Raw genomic sequence first — 13,879 nt, 5'->3', positions numbered from 1 at the left:
ATCACTTAATTCAGAAAATTGTCCCACAGCCACTGGCAGAAAATTGTCGGGTTTTTGTTTGTTTTGCTGACATTCAGATTCAAATTTATTTTCAGTAACTTCATTCCATTTCTCATAGCTATAAAGCCTGTATCTCCCAGATCAGGACCCGCTTGTTATCAGTCCCCACATCCCCCTGGACCAGGGACCAAGTGGCACCTATGGGGGGACATAGTACTTCTCTTTTGCCTTCTTGGAGGTAGGCGAAATGGAAGAGGGGGTCTGCCACATAGACTTGGCAATTTTATGGACCCCTGGGTGGATGGGCAATATGACACGGGCTGGGGTGGAGGAGGGTATAACATTAAAGAGGTCGTTGGACTCCTCTGCTAGCTCCTCGACCTTCAAGTTCAGTTTGGCAGCCACCCTTTTGAGGACATGGTGCTCCTTGAAGTCGTCCGGGGGTCTGCTTGTTTGTGAGGGGCTCGACACCGCTTTGTCTGGAGACGAAGATGACTGCACAGCAGGGGAGGGGTGGCTTCTCCTTGCTTGTCCAGGGACAGCTCCTTGGGCATTGGGGCCCACTGTGTCACCCGCGTCGGATTTGGCACCGTGCTCAGAGCTGGATGCTGGCTGCGCCAGGGGCAACTTGTCCAATGTTGCCTGGGAGGAACAATGGGAGTATGGGACCCGCATAATAGGTAGACCCCACAGGTTCCAGTACTGCCCAGAGGGCCATTGCCCCTGCCCCCATGCTGCTGCTATTTGCCTTTTATAGGCCAAGGGCTGAACTCCCCTTTAGGCTCAGACCATTGACCTGACAGTGACCAGGGCAGACCGTAGATGCCTGAGTCTGCCGACTGACCCTAATAGGAGACTGGTAAGGAGAGGGCGAGGACCAATGCCTGCCCAAAGAGCAGTACCAGGGAGCCATAAACTGGTGCTGCGATCGGAAAGGATCCCACACTGAGGGGAGGGATTGATGCCTGGGAGACCGCATAGGCGATGATGATCTATGCCATGGCCAACTCTGGCAAGAGGCCCGACAGTACCATGGGTACGAGGATTCATCATCACAACTTAGCTGTTGGGTGCCTTGCAAGTGGAGACCTTGGCGTCAGGGACCTGTGTCTTCTAACCGGGAACCAAGACTACGGTGCCAGGGTCCAGGACCGCAATGATGGAGACCAACGTCTGCGGTCCGAGGATCAGGGCCGGCTTTAGGAAGTGCAGGGCCCAATTCGAACAGTTTCAAAGGGGCCCCAGCAGGGATGACTTAAAAAAAAAAAAAAGCGGGGCTTGTACTCACCGGGCGGTGCTCCGAGTCTTCGGCGGCACTTCGGCGGCGGGTCCTTCACTCACTCCAGGTCTTCGGTGGCACTGAAGGACCCACCGCCAAAGTGCCGCCGAAGACCCAGAGCGAGCGAAGTACCCACCGCCAAAGTGCTGCCGAAGACCCGGAGCACCACCGGGTGAGTAAAAATGAAAAAGGCGCCTCTAGCCAGGGAAGGGATTCTCACTGGACACGGGGCCCTCTTAGGCACGGGGACCGATTTGAGGGAATTGGTGGAATAGGCCTAAAGCCAGCCCTGCCGAGGATCAGACACACTCCACTGCTTTACGGGCCAGTTCCATAACAAGCTTGCCCATAGATGCTGGGACCCTGACCAGATCTGTTGCCTGGCTTGGTATCTGCGGTGCCGGTTGGCCTGCTTGCTCTTTGGCCGCTGGGCACAGATGACCCTAATAGGGGCCGAGACCCCCTGCCACTCCCAGGAGTTGAAGGCGGGACTAGGTGGGTTGGACTAGGTGGGCTGACCGCAGTGGTACCCCTGAGCAGCTCTGGGGCAGGCATGTGGCCTGACATAGGTCCTCTGCCCGAAGCCTCCTTTTTCTGCAGTGCTGGCAGGCCTGTCGACTTTGAGTGCTTCTTAGGCACCAGGGAGGAGGAATGGTGCTAGGAGGGTTCTGGTGCCAGCGGTGCACTGCGTGCCGATGCACCAGGTGTGCAGTCTGACTGAGAGGGCAGCAATGTAGAACAAAACGCAGTCTCCATGAGGAGGGCCCTCAAGGAAATATCCTGCTCCTTCTGAGTTTGAGGGTGAAAGTTTTTGCAGATCCTGCACTTATCTTTTCTGTGGGACTTCCCCAAAGACTTCAAACAGTGCTTGTGGGGGGTCACATGGTTTAAAGCTTAGGAAATGGGGCATGCCCCGCTCCAAGGCAAAGTCCCAGCCAGAACTCTCCTAAACAACTACTCTAACACTTAACTTAAAGGTCTAACTAAGTATCTATCAACTAACAACAAAGGAGACAGAACAATGGACTGTAAGAACCGCTAATGCTCTTGTGATGCAAGACAAGGTGCTCTCACCAAATGTCACAGATGGTAAGAAGGAACTGAGAGGGCATAGGGTTGGCAGTGCCTAATACACCAGCACCTGAGCGCAGCACTCAAGAGGGCACTACAGCCAAACCTATGGGTACCGCTAAGGCAAAAATCTCTGACTGTGTACGTGGGCACGCACACACCTTGAATGGACATGAGCAAGCATTTGAAGAAGAATAAGATTACTCTGATTACTTTTTTTTCTGGACAGCACTTTTAAGTCATCACAAACTGTATATTACCAGATCATTAAAGTGCCAGTTGTGATGGAAAGGACACTAGGAACTTTACTGAGTCTACTTCTACTTAATTTCACGTACCAGCTGCTGAATATCTAAAATGGTTGCTACTCTCTGGGATCCAGATGTTTCCATAGCCCTTAACCATTCAGCCCCAAAGGCTTCCAACCCCCATGTTTTAGGATTTTTTAAAATGTATGCAGAAATCTAAAAGGAGTGGCACACCAAACATAGCAAAGTTATTTTGTGAGTAACTGAACCTAATACTATCAAGTTGCATGACAAGGAGCAAATTATAATGAATCCTGTAGTACGCTGTCAGATATTGGCTGGCTGGGGCAAAGATGAAGAAACTTTGAGATGGCAAAACAATTTTTATGAACAAAAATGACATTTAGCATTCTATTATATATCTACAATTTATACAATTGTAGGAAGTAGCTACCATTTGTTTACTTTCCCTCATTACACATTTGAAATGTGCCCATCACCAGAGTCTAGTTTGACACACATTTCTTTTAAAACAAAACCTCAATGGTATTTCATATTTAACAGCTAATCCTACTAGGACACCATTGTTGCTGGTTGCTTTAGCAGTGACTTGAATGACAATTATTCCTTTTTCCAGTTCTCAGATTCATGTGGCTCCTCTTTATAAAAAGGAATTTGATCAACTGCCTCATTCATCTCCTGATTGCTCCTCCTCCATTCACTCCTATCTGATTATCTCCTGAGTGCATTGCTAACTCAAATTGAACATGGTAAAAGCCAAACACTTCTTCCCTCCTGCAAACCCTCCACACCATCATCCTTGCTCACAGTCATTTTAGTGTTTTATTATTTTAAGTTTTCTCTGCACTGATTTCCATGCCGTATTTTGCGGAGGTTTCATCCAGTCGTTTCACAAGGTTGGAAAGCTGACATGATGGAATCAGCTCACATATCACTGTCAGTGGACAAGAGCTGGAGACAGTGAAACGGTTCAAGTATTTCACCATTGATGAAGGATCCAAGGCAGAAATTTGGGCAAAAACTGCACAAACAGCAGCAGCAGTGGCAAAGCTAAAGCCAGTTTGGAGGAATAAGAACATCTCCCTGGAATCCAAACTGAAACTGCTGCAGGCATTAGTCATCTCCATTTTTCTGTATGCATGCGAGACATGGACTCTTATGGCAGAACTTGAACGTAAAATACAGATAGTAAAGATGAGATGCTTCCATAAAATCCTGGGCATCTCTTACTTTGACCACGTCACTAATGAAGAGGTCCGCAACATCATCACCCAATATGCTGGGTCATATGAAGACCTTCTGATGATCGTGAAGAAGTGCAAGCTGAAGTGGTACAGCCATGTAACAAGATCATCTGGCCTAGCCAAGATCATCCTCCAAGGGACAGTACACGGGAAGAGAAGAGGTAGACAGAAGAAGAGATGGATTGACAACATAAAAGAGTGGACAGGAATGGACTTCACAGAGACTCAAGCACTAACATACAATCGTCGGGGTGGTGACAATTGGTTGATTGCTCATCAGTGGTGGTGCCCCAACGACCAATGCGGTTATGGGAGTGATCATGATGACTAAGTTATTTCAGCACAATTATTTATTGTTTCAATTTGTGTCTGTTCTAGTCAGAATTTTAGATTCACCAGCCTGATGAAAAAGAAAAAAATTGCCAGTATGTAGTACCTTTATCCAGAAGGGCCTCGGTATATGAAGTATACGGACGCATATCTGGATCTCATACACCACTGGAATACTGCAAGGGTGAAAGACTGCACTTGTTATGCAGCAGTAGCGGCATTTCTTTTTAACTAAAGAAAGAAGTTAAAGCATCTTTTGGTAAAGTTGGAATGTGGATCCAGGTTCAGTTATTATCCAGAACTCCTATAAATTATATACCTAAAAAAACTCCAAAGAAAGCACCTGTTGTAACTTTCTATCACCATATAGGATATTGGTTATGTACTTGGTGGGAAGAATGTCATCAACAAAGTTTTGTACGGAGTCCTTATTTTCCTTGGTGCTATCCAACTATTAACCATACTAAATAGGATTTATACAATAGAACACTGTGTCCTATTGTCCAGATATTTACTTTTTTTAGATCTGCATTTCTATTATATTTACACACATTTTTGAAAGAGTGAATGTGTTTGTACTTACCAGGTTGATGTATTCAAAAATCATAAAAAATGTATTGACTTAATATAATGACTTAGTACAAAGTAGCAAAAGATGCCTGAAAATTAACATGTCACCAGCTTAAAAATCACTCAATATAACAGAAGATAAAAGCCTTCAAAACACACACAACCACAAAAGTTTTTTTTTTTAATTAAAACAGCAAGTTTAAGAAATTAATGCAGCGTAATGAAAAACTTGTAACTAATCATACAAAAATGAACTTAAATTCTAAAACATGAAAAATGTATTCCAATTTCTGGCATGACTTACATAATACAGAAACACAAAGATACGGTACTCAGAATTAATGACAATCTTAAAGACTGGCATGCTGGGCAAGGAAGGTTCTTATTCTTTGTAGGAGTTCTTTCTTTACACTGTCCGGTACCAAGGCTGAAATACAAATAAAAAAAGCAGGTAAGAAATAGGGAAAAAAGAAAAAGATATATGCAGCGCAGTACATCATAAGTTGCCCCTGCAATTCTGTTGATGCATGATAGACTTTCCTAGAACGCCACCAAGCCAATTCAGCAGTCTCCTGTTGGGGTTGGAGAGCAGTCCAAAGAAGACGGAAGGATTTATATTTGGCAGTAGGTGGAATGCAATCAGCAGCAAAGGATCTGACTCACTTTCTACCCCATAAGCTCTGTTGTGAAACTGAAGAGCTAGGGCAGAGGTTCTCAAATTTCATTGCATCCTTCTGACAATGTGACTCCTTTCTGACAACAAAAATTACTACATGACTTCAGGAGGGAGTACCGAAAGCTGAGCATGCCCAAGCAGGCGGGGGTGGGGGGCGAGAAAGGCCGAGCCCCATTGCCCCAGGTGGGCAAGCTGGCCAAAGCTGAAGCCCAAGGGTTTCCCAGGGCAGGGGGCCTGTAACCTGAGCCCAGCCACCCAGGACAGAAGACTTTGGGCTTCAGCCCCAGAGCGGTGGGGCTCGGGCTTCGGCCTCTGGCCCAAGCAAGTCTAATGCCAGCCCTGGTAACCACATTAAAATGGGGTCCCAACCCACTTTGGGGTCCCAACCCAGTTTGAGAACTGCTGAGCTAGGGAATTCTATCATGGTGAATAGCCAGGGTCCGAGAACAGGAATTCAGAAGTTTCATTTCTGAGCATACTAAATAGGCTTTGTTTGTTTGTTTTTTAGCAGCTTTATCTTCTTTAACACTAGAGGTTTCCTAGATGGCCTGACTGGCTGTGGGGCAACTGAATGGACTGCAAAAAGGAGACTGTAACACAAAGCACTTTCTTCACGAGATGCAAATTGTCTCTCTTGCTGCTGCTCTTGTTATCTCCCCCCCGATATTCCACTGCCCTGTTAACCCAGCCTCACAGAGGTCTCCAGCCAAAACAACAGAGATATGAACTCATCTCTCCCATACACCACACACACAATTCTACTATGGTCAATGAGACCACTGGAGGCATTTAATTGTTAAGCAGATTTTTCTGTCTTTTTAAAAGGAAGTTACATATAAAAAGATTTATTTTAAATACATGAGTCAGCGCAGAAACAATAAGGCTTTCATGGCAATATGAATTTATACATGTAGCCCATTTGTGATTACTAGTTAGGCTCTTATATAGTTTCCTCTATATGCAATGTGGGCAACTTATTGGTGCTTAGACAAAGTTTCTAGAGTATTTAAATGTGTAAGCTTAGTGTGGCATTAATGGTTATTTTTTGCATTAAGTGACATTACTTTTCTTACCTCTACCTTTGGGAGTGATTTCTGCCACCAAGTCATCAACAGTAACATGCTCTAACCCCTTTTCTTTGATTACATCTAGGGAAGAGACCAAGAAAACCACTTGAATAGTTAAAATCCATTCATTAGAAAAACAGGCCTATTCAAATATTATAATACAAAACCTGCATTTGTAGGTTAATCATATATATGTAATCCTATATATAATCCTATAATTAATCATATATAGGTTATCCTACTGTGGATTAAGTCTAATTCATATTATAGAGTTCAGATTACTATATCAGTGGGCGTGGTATAAGAACCTGAAAAGACAAGTGCACAGATCAATAAGCTCACTTGACCACCATTTAGCAAATATATCCTGTATATACCAATGACAGGCACTGTCTGGGCATGTAGCAATTATTTACAAGTCTTTGAACTGCAGCCAGAAGAAGACTGTAATTTCAGTTAAATATTATATGTAACATTAACCAGAAGCACAACTGTAAAGATTGGAAGACAATTAAAGAGATAAACACACTAATACTATACTGTCAATTGCTCAGGAATATAGCAGCAATTTTGAAAGTACGCCTTTAGAAAGATCAGGTCTATCGTAAACATGTACACAGTATTCTCCCTGCTCAAGTTTCAGTGTGTTGATATGCATATTAGGATTATTTTTCAGAAAATCACTTTCCTTAAATATAGTAAATACTTTTGTGAAATGCAGAACCCAATGCTGAAAGGAATTTCAACTTTGATCAGCATAGTTCTACACTGCTAGAAAGTGCTCTGCATTTGTAAATAATGACTGTTGTAACCAATACTGTAAAATGTTTCAGTTGAGAATAGAACTGAATAATCCTAGCACTATAAGCTACTGAAAAATGTACTGTGACTGCCATCAAAAACACCATTTGGGCACAGTAAGTCTTATCAGAAGAAACTTTAAATGTCAATAGTCAAAGTTTTCTTTTTTTTTGGCTCTTAACAGGAAAACAATCATGTGCTGGTTTAGAAAGCTGTTAGCCTCCCATGGAAGCTGACCATTTTGGTAATAAGAATTTTATCTAAATTTAATACATTCACTATTTACCTTTACTACTGACACTTGAAAACAAAATTTTGGTAATTAGCAGTTAATCTGATGCTGTTTTCCTTCATCTAAATCAGTGATTTTGTTTTCATGAAAATAGAAATAATTCACAAGCACTCCTCCCTCCCATACAAACACATCTGCAGAAAATATCTTAGTTGTCCTGGGAGGTATCAATGGTTCTTAAATAAATTTTATCTAGCACAGACTATTGTTTATGGCATACCTCTCTGCTTGCTGCTTTTGCTTTTATCCTCTTGTGACATGAATTTCACTTGTCAAAATGAAAAACTGTATCCGAATCAGTTCTTTAGACGTTAGCAATCAAGCAGTCACACATTTTAGAAGCTTAAATACAACAGACCTTGGCAACTACAATGAATTCCAAATCAGAGGAAATTTCAAAAAGATGTGAAAGATGTGAAAATGCTAAAGATGTGAAAATGCATTTTGGGCTATCCAGGTTGCCTGAGAATTGGTGAACAGAGATACATCCAAGATGATTCCAAAACCACAAAACACCAATTTGAGGACAGGTTTAGTGAGAAGGAATCCCATAAGAAAGCATTCATACCCTGCCTTCCACATTTGTCCGAGATGCTCTCTTGCCCAATAGCATCATCTCTGTCTTATTCACACTGACCTTCAGGTACTCAAGCTTTCATCTGGAACTCTTATTTGGCTAAAAGTGATGCACCTATTCTCTTACCTTAGGCAATAACTAAGGGTGTTGAATGTAGTTAACCTTAATTACCTTTACAGTGTGCCTTCAACTGATCCTTCCAGCCACATTCAATTAATTTGGCTCTCAGCAGCTCTTTAAGGCTGTAAAGATGACAAAGTAAACTTACTAGAAGAAAAAGTGTTTTTAACAGCAAAGAAAGAATATTTCACTTCAAAACACCTTATAAAAATACATCACTGTAAGCCTTTGTAGGCACAGCTGCACACTAATTCATGCTGGGAAATAAAATAAGCTACTGTATTCAAAGGGATCCAAGATGGCCAGGAGTAAGTGAAAGTGACTTTCAGTGTAAGTGACGTGATTTCAAAGAAACACTTGTAACTCTGAATTTGAAGAATCGAAACTATGTTTTCATTGGAGATTTAAACTGGGCATTGAATATCCTACGATATTTTTATCATCAGAGAAGTCTGGGAAAGGGGGAATGTGCCTGGTATATAACCTCCTCTCAGCACAATCAACAAGTGCAGAACAAAATTGAAAAGGATTCAAGACAGTTTCACTCTATTTTGTTCCTAGCATAGTAGCAACCCTCCTTTACTGCCAGGGAGTACACTGGATATGGGAAAGCAGCAGACTAATACTTAAAGAGGTGAAGAAGAAACAAGTTAAAATAAGATGTGGTAAACTAGCATCATGGCTTAATAGCAGAAATTCCAGTCCTTTAACTCCATGGGCTGGGAGCGCACTTAGCCTTCGATCATCCTGCTTTGCTCAAGTCATCCCCCATTTTTGAATGAAAGAGTTGGACCAACAGTCTGAAGTGTGAACTCTGGTCCTCTTTGACCAGTAGGATATTAAGAGGCAAGATGTTTGGATGAGGAACGACAATATAGGGGATTCTGGAAGACCAAATTAAAACCAATTGTGGTTGCTTTGCTGTTTTGGATAAATTGAATTCAAGAAAAAAAATTCTACTGCTCCGCCATTGTATGTAACAGAACACAATCTTGATACTGTGCTTAGATTTTATTTGTGCAATAATATTTTAGGGAAACAATTTCTCTCCACTCCTTCTGCCAAAAAAGTTGATAAAACTTATTTTACTCTGATTTAAGAGTAAACAATACCTCATTATCCTTTTAAGCATCCTAGTCGCAAGTGTGCATTTTTACAAAGCACTATTCCAAAATATATAATCACAACTAGGAGGGGAATAAGCGAAAAGTAACATGGCAGTGATTCACAGAATATGATAATGGGAAGAAAAATGTCCATGAGAGAGGACCTCTCTCTTTCAAGGGTCTCAGAAAATGAAGGAGTTGGAGATCCACTGATGAAAGGGATCTTAAACTTAGAACATTCTGACAAAGAGGGAGAAACAGTGCATATAGTATGAAGGGTGAAAGAGAGGGAGGAGGAAGAAGAGAGTTGAGAAAGCAAAGAAAATAAATTCTTGCTTAGAAATGCTATTATCCAGTCTGTTCTGGCTACCAATTCAGTTAACTAGATAGCTGAAAGTCTAAATGAGAGATACACCTCTACCCCAATATAATGCTGCCCTCGGGAGCCAAAAAATCTTACCGCGTTATAGGTGAAACCGCGTTATGTCAAACTTGCTTTGATCCGCCAGAGTGCACAGCTCCCCCCCCCGGACCACGGCTTTACAGCATTATATCTGAATTCATGTTATATCGGGTCGCGTTATATTGCGGTAGAGGTGTATTGATATTCTTCTCCCATACAGAAGCACGGGGGAAGAAATTTGAGCACAGAAAAAGGAAACTGCAGCTCTCCCTCTTTGCCCAAAAAAAGAATAAATTGCAACCTCATTGTTTAACAGTGTAATTTTAGATACGACAAAGATGTTTTCTCCATTAACAACAACCATGGTGTTCACTTGGGATTTATAGGCCAACTTTCCCACCTCTTATTATTTTACCAGCTTTTTTGTTTTAGTTAAAAACTGACCGAGAAGGTTTATTTTTCCTTACTTTTGAATATTTTAATTAAGTCTTCTTTACTGGTATAATACACAAGATTTTCGCAACTGTTTTGCAGCATTTAGAATTATAGAAGGGATTTCACCTTTTTTACTTTTTAGGACATCCTTCATGCTACATCATTTTATGACATTTAATGAGCATAAAAACATATAAGAAAAAAAATTTACTTACCGTTCTCGCTCTCCTGTTTCTATTAGTTTTTGGTTAATAGTTGCTCTCATCTGTGCATCTTTATTCATGTTGAAAACCTAGATTTCCACAGCAAATCTATAAAATTATTAAAAAAGATTTTAATAACATTGTTTACTAGTCATTTGCAACATAAGAAAACATGTATGTAATTAAACAATTAAATTTCCCTTTCTCTACAGTCTGTTAGGCCTGGTCTACAGTAGAAAATTAGGTTGGCTTAACTACGTCAGTCAGAGGTGTGGAAAATCCACTCCCCTGAGTAGCACTGTTAAACCAACCTAGGTCCCCATGTATACAGTGCTAGATTGACAGAAGAATTCTTCCGGCAACCTGGCAACCACCTCAGGGAGGTGGATTACCAATAGAAGAACCCCTCGTGTCAGCATAGGCAGCACCTACACTGAAGCACTACACTGGCGCAGCTGCAGCATTTTGAGTGTAGCCCCCCTCCGTTTTTGGCATTTGTTTAATTTACACAGTTAGCCAAGAGAAAGATGTTAACTCATCTTACTGAAGACAGTCACACATTGTTTATATCAGAAATACTGATTAACAGAACTCAGCAAGGTGATCACATATGAATGAACCTTACTGTCCTCACATACATTCAGAAACTACTGTTCACTCCTGATGACCCAAACTGTATACAATAACCTGTGCTTCCTGATTAAGGTTTTCTGCACATTCACCTCCACTTTAGAATGCTGGTAAAAAGAGGAAAAAAAACCTGCCACAATTCTTAAAGTTGTGTGCAGTGGTGCTGTAGCCAGGATATTTGAGTCGCAAGGTGGGTGAGGTAATATCTTTTGTTGGATCAATTTCCATTGGTAAGAAAAGCTACAGCCCAGAAGAGCTCCATGTAAGCTCAAAAGCTTGTCTCCATCACCAACAGAAGTTGGTTCAATACAGTAGAATCTCAGAGTTATGAACACCTCAGGAATGGAGATAGTTCATAACTGTGAACAAAACGTTATGGTTGTTCTTTCAAACGTTTACAACTGAACAATGACTTAATACAGCTTTAAAACTTTAATATTCAGAAGAAAAATGCTGCTTTCACCCATCTTAATTTAAATAAAACAAGGGTTCTCAAACTGCGGGTCAGGACCCCTCAGGGGGTCACAAAGTCATTACATGGGGGGGGGGAGTCGCAAGCTGTCAACCTCCACCCCAAACCCAGCTTGCCTCCAGCATTTATAATGGTGTTAAATATATTTAAAAGGGTGTTAAATTTATTGGGGGGGGGGTCGTACTCAGAGGCTTGCGATATGAAAGGGGTCGCCAGTAAAAAAGTTTGAGACCCAGTGAAATAAAACAAGCATAGAAACAGTTTCTTTACCTTGTCAAAAAATTTTTTTAAACTTTCCCTTTTTCTTTTTTAGTAGTTTATATTTAATATAGTACTATACTGTATTTGCTTCTCTCCCCCCACCCCCCCCTCCGTCTCTGCTGCTGCCTGATTGCATACTTGCAGTTCCAAATGAGGAATGTGTTTGACCGGTCAGTTCGTAACTCCAGTGTTCATAACTCTGAGGTCCTATTGTAAAAGATATTCTCTCATCCACCTTGTCTCTCTACAGTTATTAAATTCATGGCTCTAATAAGAGATTGCCAGATTTTGATGAAGGTATGTAGAAAACTTTTGCTCCTAAATACCAGCGCTGCCTGTGACAATATGTACACATGATACTTTCTCCACCACTAAAGGAAAGGGAGGACAGATAAACAATTATAGTTTAATTTTCATAAAAGGACTAACAGAACTAACTTGAGCCACTTCATACCCACAACTCTACCACCTTACCTCAAGATCTGATATTTCAGCCCTGATTTGAAGAAAGGCTGCTATCTGCCCTGAACTATGGAGTGGTTCTATGGCATGGTCAAATAAGAAACTGGAGACCATCAAATTCAGCTGTGCTTGTGTCAGTCCTACTGAGCTGAGTGCTCTCACCTCCCTGTGTAATGATGCAACAGCCAGCACTGGGATTGCAGCACAGATTTAGTAAGGTGGGGGTGAGATACTATAACGTTAGAAGAGCTGAGTTTCAGATAACGTTCAACCAGAGGGCCTTTGTACTCCCCACCCACCCCCATCACCGAGCCTCCACAGGGTAGAGACTCCATAGCACACCCGATAGAGGGAAAACCAGCACCACTCCCCAATAACCTGCCGTCTCCCCACCCCCAGCCACTGGCCAGACCCCCTTCCTCCCGGCTAGTGACCTGTTTTCTCCCTCCCAACTCCCACCATCAGCCAGTGACCAGACCCCTTTCTCCCTCACTTCCCCGCCCATTGACCTATCTTCTCCCCACCCAGTGATCATCCTCCCCCTGCGGGCTATGACCAGACCCCCACTTCTCTCCAGCCAGTGACCTATCTTCTCCCCACCCCCCACCCAGTGATCATCCGCCCCCCGGGCAATGACCAGACCCCCACTTCTCTCCAGCCAGTGACCTACCTTCTCCCCACCCCCCACCCAGTGATCATCCGCCCCCGGGCAATGACCAGACCCCACTCCCGGGCAATGACCAGACCCCCACGTCTCTCCAGCCAGTGACCTACCTTCTCCCCCCCCACCCCGTGATCATCCGCCCCCCCCCCGGGCAATGACCAGACCCCCCACTTCTCTCCAGCCAGTGACCTACCTTCTCCCCGGGCAATGACCAGACCCCACTTCTCTCCAGCCAGTGACCTACCTTCCCGGGCACTGACCAGACCCCCCACTTCTCTCCAGCCAGTGACCTACCTTCTCCCCACCCCCACCAGAGAGTCACTCGACCCTCCCGACCTACCCCCCAGGCCCTGTGGGTCGGGGCTAGGGTGACAAGACAGCCACTGTGGAAAAAAACGGGACAGGGGGCGGGTGGTTTATAGGCGCCTATATAAGAAAAAGTCCCCCAAACCGGACTGCCCCTTTAAACCCAGGACATCTGGTAGCCCTAGTCCGGGCTGCGCTACACCCACTGCGGGGGAGGGGTAGCCACAGCAGCATGGCGCCAAGCCAAGGCTCGCGGCAGCCCTCCGCCCCGCGGCGTGGGGAAGCGCGGGCCTGGCCCCAGAGCCGGGAACCCAGCCGCGCGGCGCGGGTGGGGGCGGGGACTTCAGGCCGAGCCCCGCGGCTCCCCGGCCCCTCCAAGCGCGCCCCCGGCCCCTCCTGCGGAGAGTCGAACCCCGCGACCGGTTCGCTCGGGACCCCAGGACTCACCCCCGCGGCGGCGCGCCCAGCTCTGTGGGAGGAGAAGGCGACGCCGTCTCCCAGGGAGAACACAGCCCTGCCAAGCTCCTGCCCTCCCCTTCGCGCGGGGGCCCTTGGGAAATGGAGTCCGGGAAGACGTCGTCCCTTGCTCAATTTAAAAACTACAACTCCCAGTATGCCCTAAGGTCTGGGCGCTCGGACGT

At 44.1% G+C, this 13,879-nt stretch overlaps 1 protein-coding gene across 3 annotated transcripts; it reads right to left on the bottom strand.

Annotated features, from left to right (window-relative positions):
* Positions 1 to 4,930: 4,930 nt before the first annotated feature.
* On the bottom strand, positions 4,931 to 13,839 carry ENY2 (ENY2 transcription and export complex 2 subunit). Of its 3 annotated transcripts, none has more exons than XM_039526152.1 (5): positions 13,686 to 13,839; positions 10,456 to 10,551; positions 8,348 to 8,418; positions 6,513 to 6,587; positions 4,931 to 5,190 (listed from the first exon to the last, which is right to left on the bottom strand). In XM_039526152.1, exons 2-5 carry the CDS (start codon positions 10,521 to 10,523, stop codon positions 5,114 to 5,116), a joined length of 291 nt encoding a protein of 96 aa, XP_039382086.1. In that variant the 5' UTR covers positions 10,524 to 10,551; positions 13,686 to 13,839; the 3' UTR covers positions 4,931 to 5,113. The 3 variants fall into 3 exon arrangements, with proteins under 3 accessions (XP_039382086.1, XP_039382087.1, XP_039382088.1); XM_039526153.1 differs by lacking the exon at positions 13,686 to 13,839 and adding an exon at positions 12,431 to 12,478; XM_039526154.1 differs by lacking the exon at positions 13,686 to 13,839 and adding an exon at positions 12,281 to 12,378.
* Positions 13,840 to 13,879: the final 40 nt, after the last annotated feature.

The sequence above is a fragment of the Mauremys reevesii genome, linkage group 2 (assembly GCF_016161935.1).
Source record: "Mauremys reevesii isolate NIE-2019 linkage group 2, ASM1616193v1, whole genome shotgun sequence".
Classification (NCBI taxonomy): domain Eukaryota; kingdom Metazoa; phylum Chordata; order Testudines; family Geoemydidae; genus Mauremys; species Mauremys reevesii.
The sequence above is the reverse complement of the archived record's forward strand: the minus strand, read 5'-3'. Positions and strand labels throughout refer to the sequence as shown.

Excerpts from the sequence above, each read along its gene's own strand:
- ENY2 (XM_039526152.1), bottom strand. The coding sequence starts at position 10,523 with ATGAATAAAGATGCACAGATGAGAGCAACTATTAACCAAAAACTAATA. Across the intron at positions 8,419-10,455 it reads GAAACAGGAGAGCGAGAACG|CCTTAAAGAGCTGCTGAGAG; the intron begins GTAAGTAAATTT and ends TCATCTTTACAG. Across the intron at positions 5,191-6,512 it reads AATCACTCCCAAAGGTAGAG|CCTTGGTACCGGACAGTGTA; the intron begins GTAAGAAAAGTA and ends TTTGTATTTCAG.